This window comes from Ursus maritimus, unplaced genomic scaffold (genome assembly GCF_017311325.1).
Source record: "Ursus maritimus isolate PB19 unplaced genomic scaffold, ASM1731132v1 scaffold_7, whole genome shotgun sequence".
NCBI lineage: Eukaryota > Metazoa > Chordata > Mammalia > Carnivora > Ursidae > Ursus > Ursus maritimus.
Window position 1 is genome coordinate 9,586,900 of NW_024426885.1, and position 9,072 is coordinate 9,595,971.

Genomic DNA, 9,072 nt, shown 5'->3' on the forward strand with positions numbered 1-9,072 from the left:
TCGGCATAATGTTTTCCATGCCCATCCCTGTGCTAGCGGGTATCGGAACTACATTCCCTGTTGTGGCTGAATGACATTCCACTGTGTGCGGAGACCACGTTCTGGTTACCCATTCGTCAGCTGACAGACACTCGTGTCTTTTCCACCTCTTGGCGATCGTGAAAAATGCTGCTGTGAACGCTTGTGTGCCAGTTTCTGTTTGAACACCTGTTTTCAATTCTTTTGGGTCTATACCCAGGAATGGACAGCTGGGTCACTGGCAGGGACTTTTACTTAGATGTTTTCTTGAGGTCCTAGGACTCAGCCGTTTGCTTTAGGGAGCAGAATATTCAGCGTGGAGGTAAGCCTCAGGTATGGTGGCTCAAGGAAAGCTAGCCAGGGAAAGTGTGCCAGCAGGGCGGTGGGGAGACCAGGGGCCAGGGAATGGGGAATTTAAGGTCCAATCTTGTTTTCACCACAAACGGGTTGTACGGCCTTGAGCAAGTCATTTAACCTTTTGAGCCTTTTGGTCCTCATGTGATGATGGCGATGGTGATGATGTTAAAATGATAAGAGGAAGTTTGGGACCTATGTTTTGGTGCTTGGAATACGGCGGGCGATCGAACACCGTGGAATGTGAGTCTAGATGCAGTCCTGTGAGTGGTGGGCTCCGATAGCAGGGTGAGCCACTAAACTGGGGGTCCTGAGTGGTGCACGACCCGCCCCCTGTGCAAACGTGGCGACAGAGCTGTAAGCAGGTGCTTCTGCCGCTCCCTCTGCCCGCCCTCTCGCGAAACCCCTCCACTTACCGGATGCAGCATTTTCATGAACCCTAGCGGTGACTACACCCGGGGGAGGGGGGCAGGGAGAAGAAACACCTGGAAGACAAAAGAGGTAAGGTTAACATTTTCAAAAACTCTCCAGAAGAGCTCTTCAAACCAGGAGATTGGCCTGAAGAGTCTGTATTTTGCCACAAAGAGGAATAATGAGTAAACTTCCAGGATGGGCTCTTCATCAAATCAAGAGACTCTCTTCCCTGCTCTTGTGCTGGAAATGGGGCTCAGCAAAAGCCAAACGGGAGATAACCCACCATTCTTCGCCCCTTTACCAAGGGATGGGAACGGAAGGAGGTCTGGAAGTAGGCTGGTCAGATCATTCGCTACTTGTGATGGTCCCTCGGCTTCCAGGCCCACCTGCCTCCCAGCCTGGAGCCCCCGCAGGCCCTCCCTACCCAGTCCAGGCAGCGCAGGTCCCTCTGGATACCCTCCGTCTCTAACGTACTTACGTCTCTGAAGCCCCCTCGCAGCCACGGGTGCGTTTACAGAAGCTTGTGGAACAGAGGCACTCTCGTTGCATTCGTCTCCGAATTACAGGGTCGCTGCGGCCTGCTCACCTTCTGACTCTGAATCCTGAAAGTGCTCATGACATCTGGGGCTCAGCCTTTTCTTCTTAGGGGCCAAGGTGCTTTGGCAGGGGAGCTTGCCGTTGGTCTCCCCGATTGTGCGCACCACGGCAACATCAGGAAAGGTTCTGAGCACTTCCTGTTCCAGGCCTGTCTCAGGCTGGCTGGGAGCTGAGGGCAGGGCGTCATCACACAGGCCTCCCTCCGTAGGGGCGCCGAGCCAGCCCTGTTGCCCTGTGACGCCATGTTTCCTCACAGCACCTGGGGTAACCTGGAAGGTCCGCTCAAAGGGCCTCGGGAGTGCCCAGCCTCAAGTCCTCAGGCCTCCTCTGTCAAATGAGAAGACTGCACTGGAAGGTTCTCAGATCCCTGCCAGGTCTGGCATTCTGGGGTGCTCTATTTCTGGCTCAGGTGTTCAGAAATGTTTTGGCAAAAATATTTAAGTAAGAACTGGAGAGTTTTACCTTATTAAAACTATGTCTGATGATTTATGTTATGGATAGGTGATTTTTAATCAGCTCTCTCCGGGAACGAAGAACTGCCTACAAGTCAAGAGCTTTTCATGCCGGGGGCCACGGTGGAATCTTCCAGGGGCTCGGTGGCCTGGTCTGCAAAGCCCAGGCCCCAACCTAGGAGATGGAGAGTTGCAGCCACAACCATCATGCCCGGAATCTTGGTCCATCAAAGTCTCGGACCTCCACCCCTGCGCTCGCGGGAATCCCAGCCACAGTAAGAACAGCCGGGAGTTGGTGCAGCTCGTAAACCCGGGTCAGTCTCCCCCAGCCTCTTCATGTGCAGCTTTTCCTGAGTCATATAAACTATAAAGTGAAACAGGAGGGTAAGTCTGCCTACTTGTAACTGAGTCCTAGAAACTGTAACGCACTCCACAGATAGGAGGCATCTCTAAATGTCCCTCCCCCCTCACCCTCAGACCTGAGATTCTACCTTTCCTGACACCCTCACTCTGCTGGGAGGAGTCTCAGTGGGGGGCTCTATGGTGGCCTGCCCGCCCTGGCATCTCCATGGGACCCAACCACCACACGCAGCCCTGAGGAAGTGCTCGAAGGACGGCTCTTGTCTTGGGTCATTGGATGTACCAGTCCCTACCCACCTCTCTGCCTTTGCACATAGATAAGCACTGTGTGTGTGTGGGGTGCGCATACACACGTGTTCATGGATGCCTGTATCTGTTTCTTGTGGGTCACAATTGCATCTCAACAGATGGAGAGATTCCTGCTTTGCTGCTCCCTTCCCTTCACCCCAAACTTTTCTCAGCTACCTGTCCCTGGAATGTAGGTCCCCATGGAAGGTTTCAAAGAAAGAGTTTGAAATACCTTGTCCTGGACCATCGGGTCCATCATGGGCAAGCCCAGGAACACCCTCCAGGCACCACGGCCCAGGCACAGCTGAGAGCTGGGCCTTGGGCGCCCTCTAGTGGCCACTCGAGGGAAGCACCCCAGGCTGCGTACCCCCAGGATCCCTAGGTAGGACCTTGGCCTTGGCTGTGTATCACTCACTCCCTATAGGGTCTGACCTCAGGGATCCCGGGTCTTCAGCTCACCCCCAAAGCCCTCTGCACATACATCCCCCATAGAGCTCTGGGGAGCTGAGCTATTAGGCAAAGGTAAAGACAACTAATACAAATAAATGGAAATAGCTCCCAGCATGTTTTCCTAACTGCCTTTTCCTGGTGGTGCCCAGTGTGCCGGGATATATGCCCCATGGGCCCAGACAAGCCAGACGCCATCCCAAGAGCAAAGGCCTTCTTCAGTGGCTCAGACACCAAACTCCATGGAGCCCAGCTCTCAGCCACAACTACCTTGTACCAAAATCTCCCATGCCAGTTACAGGGGGATTCTGGTGGGATGTCCATCTTCTTAAACATTCCAGGGAATGTTGCTTCCCAGCTTCCCAGAGAGCCCACTTCAGCCCACTTCATCTGGTCACCCATATGGGGAGAAAGTGGGGTACATAGGAAAGAACCCCCAATTCCGACCCTGGTTCTGGCACTGACTAGTGGTGTGTGACCCTGGACAGGACCTTCACCTCCCTGAGTGGAAAGTAAACCCAGAGGCCTGGGCTCCTGGCAGGTTGGAGGGTCCTTGCCTCACAACCTGAGTGCTGCTCTAAGACCCTCCTTTTAGGGGCGCCTGGGTGGCACAGCGGTTAAGCGTCTGCCTTCGGCTCAGGGCGTGATCCCGGCATTATGGGTTCAAGCCCCACATCAGGCTCTTCCGCTATGAGCCTGCTTCTTCCTCTCCCACTCCCCTTGCTTGTGTTCCCTCTCTCGCTGGCTGTCTCTATCTCTGTCGAATAAATAAATAAAACCTTAAAAAAAAAAAAAAAGACCCTCCTTTTAAAGGACTCAGGGCCCAGGACACTGTGTGTATGCAGCCGAGGGTCCCGTGAGTGCCCGAATCAGGACTGCCTGACTCCCTCGGGGTGGGGGGCGGTCTGTGCACCAGGGTCTAGGCTGCTGCTGGGGGTGGGGTGCAACCTATAGACGAGGCCTCTAGCTGAGGTCGTGCATGAGCCCGGAGACCACGAGGGGCGTCCCCCAAGAAGCACAGGGTGGGCCCTGCCCTTGAACTGCGTCCTATGTGGCCAGGAATGGGGTAGTCTCAGTGCTAAGTGAGGAGCCCTGGGTTGGGCTGGACCCTGGGCACTAACTTGCTGTGTGAGCTCGGGGCAGCCCTCTCTGGCTCTGGGCTTAGCTTCTCATCTGTACAAGAGCTCACCCGAAACAAGCTCCTCTGTCCCTGCTCATGCCATCAGCCCCAGACTCCCAGGTTGGTACAGTCAGGACTGGGGGAGGGGTGGGGCAATGACAAACCACACGGGCCTAGAGCTTGTCCCATCCACACATTTAAACAAAGTTTGAGCGTCAAGTTTGTGCTGGCGGTTGGGGATAAAATGGGAGCTCAGGGGGGCATGAGTACCACCTGTGGGCTGTATAGCCTCATCGCACCTGGAATGTTATTTACTTAGCAACTGCTTTAAATTTATTTTGTTGGGGGGCGCCTGGGTGGCTCAATCGTTAAGCGTCTGCCTTTGGCTCAGGGCGTCATCCCGGTATTCTGGGATCGAGCCCCACATCAGGCTCCTCCGCTGGGAGCCTGCTTCTTCCTCTCCCACTCCCCCTGCCTGTGTTCCCTCTCTCTCTGGCTATCTCTCTCTCTCAAATAAATAAATAAAATCTTTAAAAAAATTTATTTTGTCGATGAAATAACATTTTGGTATGCTGGTTTATTTCTAATACACATTAAATTAACTATATAACTATTTTTAAAAGTCCTTAGTGAGCTGCCCCTAAAAAATCATCTTTTGTGCATACGCACTTTGCTTTTGGAAGTTTCTCTCCGCCCTTAGGAGGCTCGTAGGGTCCAGGGGGATGGACAAGTCAGGAGTCAAGCTCAGTCGGCTGCAGGAATTCACAGGAGGGGCGACCAACTACAGTAAGTATGCCTTTTTATTCTGCGGCTTTGCCGTCTTGAGGGCTTGCGGACCTGGGAGGGCCGTCTGTCCCACCCCGCGTTAGCCAGTTCCGAGAGCTAGTAAAGCACCTGCCTATTAGTGAGCTTTCATTTGCAAACCAGCCAACCCGAAGCCCATATCCCCATTACTTCTTTTATTGGCTTTCACACTCAGGGCCGCTGTCCCCCAACCTTGATCACCCCAGGGCCAGATAGCAAACAACTACAGGGAGCCCCTACAGCCCAGAGGCTATCGAAATCATGCACCCAAGCTGACCCTAAGTCTATTTACCCCCCTCACCTGTTCCTTCCCTCCAGAACCACAATGAAGGCTCTTAGCCACATCTTCCCCTTGCTCCTCTGTCTCCCGACCAACCCTGTGCTTCCCTATGGGATCCTGCGTGGCACGCGTACCCTCTCCTCTGGGGAACTGTAACAAACTGTCTCCAATCCCGCTTGTCTCCTGATCTGTGGACTTTATCGTACCTGAATAATAATAAAACCCACATTTAAAAACACTGACCGAGGCCTGGGGATGCAAGGAGGGCTCCTTGGAGGGAGTGACATCAACAAAGAGCCTTGAGGGAGTGGGCCTTAGCTGGGAGACCAGATGATGGGGCGGGAGTAGGTGTCCCTGGTAGAGGGGTGGGGACCTACGGAAGAAGTGACCATGCATCTCATTGCACAGTAGGGGGGATGGGGGCAGGGGCTTTGTCTAGCCCCACCTCTTTGATCTGCAAGTTGGGTTTCCCAGTTCCTAATAAACCCCCAAAACGTGAATTCTCTGTATTCTGCCATTGCTGTTCTAGCCTAGGGGACTCAGGAGCCCGGCGAGGTGCCACCAGCCTGGGGAGATGTCACAGGTCCACTGAGGGAAACACGGAAGACCAGACAGAGCGGAGCCCCTCCCTCGCGCCCACCTGACACTGCACCCCGCGGGGAGCCCCACAACCATTGCCAGCTATCAGTCAAATAGCGGGGTTTTCATCATCCGTAAACACAGTAGCAGAGCCTGCCTCGAGGCAGGGCTGCCCATCGGTCTAAGGACAGCATGGGTGCGAGGACCACTGCAGCCCGGGGGCGCATTCCCTTCCCTGCACCTGCTCTCCCCACCACTTTCTGATGGGCTTCCCTATAAAGGAAGCTGTCAGCCTGAAGAATGCAAAGGAACTCACCGTCACTGAAGAGCTGAGGTCCCATCCCAGCTGCCCCATCTGCCGGCTGAGCGGCTCCGTCAAATCCCCAGGTTTTTAATCTCCCAGAGCCTCTGCTTCCTTCTTGTAAAATAGAAATAAAAATAGCTCCTATTCACCAGATTGTTTCAAGGCTAGCGAGTGCAAACCCCAAGGAAGCCCTGTGGGCCTCAAATGTAAACAGCCTTTTCCTCCTGCCACCCCTTCCCTGCCTGTGCGCACACCTCCACCCTGCCCTCGTCGGAACACCCACCCCGCCTTGTTCCATTTTTTAAGTGGAATGTCCTGGAAAGCAGAGAGGCTTTGCTAGAAAACCTGAGCATCCTACCAGGGCCGACAATTAAGTGAAAAAAGCACTGTCAGGGAGCCTGAGCCCCAACTCGGGCCTGTCACCTCCATCACCTGTCCCACGCACAGCGCTGATCACTCCTCTCTGTGCCTGGAATGGGCGGGGGGCAGAGTGCTCCTGGCACGGCCTGGGGCCCCTCAGATCTCACACCTAAGGGACTGGGCCCCAAACTTGAAATAAAAGAGCCTTCCTCCACCAAGCCCCCCATCCCAGGCACAGTGACCACCCCCTCTCTTTTCTATCTCCCTCCCCACCTACTCTGTCTTTGTGGGTAAACTTAGTATCTCAGTCACATCATCTTTAACTCGAGAGCCCTAAGGAAATGCTGAGCCAGGAAAAAAAAAAAAGGAAGAAGAAGAAGAAGATGTTCGAACTTCAGGATTTCAACTGAGTTGGCAAACGAACTTCTAAGAGCTGCCGAGAATTTTAGAGGTGGTCATGCCGGCCGCCAGGGAGTTCTGGATTGGGGATCAGGCGCTCCCTTCTCATGCTCTCCCCACCCACCCAGCAAGGCAAAAGAATTGGAACAGTCCGTAGCAGCCATCACGTGGGTGAACACCTGCAAACGTGTGTGACAGTCTACGAAGTGAACACAGGACCCAAAGCCGCCGATCTCAACCCAAAGGGGTTCCCAAGGCCAGGCACTCTGTGGGTAGGTCTGGTGAGGGAGCCTAGCGCGCAGGTGGGCCCGAGGCCAAGGTGGGGCCAGGGCGTCCCAAGCTAGGCCAGGCTGACAGGCAGACAGGGTAGCCCAGAGACAGATTTATGCCTCAAAGTTATATACGGAGTGTGTGTGTGTGTTGAGCGTGTGGCGGGGGAGGCGGTACATTTTAGTACAACCTTAGCAAAGGCCTATTTGGCAATGGGTTTCCCAAACTTTAAAAATATGTATAACTTCGAGAAGGAGGAAACCCGCTTGTGATATCCAGGAGCTAGCCTGGCACACCTGTGAGGCCTTGATGGACTCCTGTTAAACACCCACAGTTTCACAGAAAATCGGTGTCAGAATAGCCGCGCTGTGATGGATCAAAAGAAGACAAGACCACCCCAGAATCAGTCTGAACACACAAAGACGTGAACATTATCCAAACCACAGAAAGGACCAAATAGCCTTCCAGCCCGGCTAATATGTACGAGCAACTATTGTTTCTTTACCAATTACAGCTTTGCCTTAGTGTAGAGAAGATGTGCTGAGATAGCCAACCTGAGAACTGTCTCTGCCCTGAGAGCATCCAACATGGAACAAAGCCCTGCTTCCTATGTCTTCCCCAGAAGCAGCTGACTCAAGCCCAAATCCTATACCACCTGCCTCCAAACACGCCCTCACTGTGCTGCCCCACAGCTCCCCCTGGCGGCTATCCCCCCTCACTGCAACGAGCCGCAAAGCCAGCTTGCTCCACGTGGGTGTTCCTGGTGGCCTTTGGCTGGAGTAGTGACAGCATTCACCCAGGTTACCAACTTTAAAAATTCAGCCCAAGGAAAACTCATGTTCGTACATGTATATGCATAAGGAAAGTCAGTGCAAAGTGTGTGCATAATGACAGCAAACCATCGGACACCATGTCTATGTCCATCACGGGGCAGCTGCTTAAGTACGTTTTGCGACCATGAAACACATGCAGTCATTCGAAATGATGACAAAGAGCTGTATTTATTGATAGAAAAGTTTGCATCACATGACAGTTACATTATAGTATCACATGAAAAAAGGTTTACAAAACAGTATGCAGGGGCACTGCAGAACTCCAGATAATCCTGCTTTTATAAATAAATTAAAAAATATTTCATACACTGAGAAAAAAGTATAGAAAAATAAATATAAAAACATTTACAGTTATTATTTCTTGGTTTGGGGATTATGCGTTTTTTTTCTTACCTGCATCTCTAGACTTTTTAGCAGTGGAAAAAAACATTTTTTTAAAAGATTTATTTATTTGAGAGAGTGTACATATGAGTGGGGTTGGGGGGAGAGGGACAGAGGGAGAGGCAGAGAGAGAGAGAATCTCAAGCAGACTCAGTGCTGAGTGTGAAGCCCAATGTGGGGCTCGATCCCACGACCCTGAGATCATGACCTGGGCCAAAATCAAGAGTCAGCTGCTCAACCGACTGCCCCTGGAAATGTTTTACTTAGGTAATAAGAAAAAGAGGAACTTTCAAGAGCTAGGGGCTGGGCTGTTCAGAGACCACAGCTGAGACAGAATCTGGGGTGAGGGTAGAGGAGGGGTTTGGTCTGGACAACTGAGCACTGGGGTGAGGGGACACGGCTGTGCCCCAAGGAGGGGAGACAGGACCCAGCAGGGGTGGCTGGGCAGTGGGAAGAGGCTGACCTCTGGCCTGTCTCAGGGTCCCTGTCAGGTGGAGTTGACCGTGAGACTAGAGGCTGGAACTCTCTTCCAGAGAGGCGGGCTGTGTCTTTCTCTCCTTGTGCTGCCTGGAATCCCTGCTCTGTCAGGCTTCGGGGGGTCCTACATGAGGGGCACAGCCTGCAGCCACAGTCCCTGGGCCCGAGGAGGAGCTGAGGGCCACCAGGGGCTCGGGGCTGCTTTCCAAGCTCACGCTGCACACCATACCCCACAGGCACACTCGGGCCCCCACAAAAATGCCTCTGTAGCTCAACACTGCTAGGTGTGAGCGTGCCCTTACTCAGAAACAGAGTCTTTGTAGATGGAATTGGGA

The 9,072-nt window shown here is 53.2% G+C and overlaps 1 protein-coding gene across 1 annotated transcript in view; it reads right to left on the reverse strand.

Annotated features, from left to right (window-relative positions):
- The window catches only part of BTBD16 (BTB domain containing 16), a 40,906-nt gene extending 40,100 nt beyond the window's left edge, over positions 1-806 (reverse strand). Inside the window, exon 1 of the mRNA XM_008685325.2 lies at positions 789-806. Coding sequence (XP_008683547.2) covers positions 789-806 — 18 coding nt within the window. The remainder of the gene's footprint in view (positions 1-788) is intronic.
- Positions 807-9,072: the final 8,266 nt, after the last annotated feature.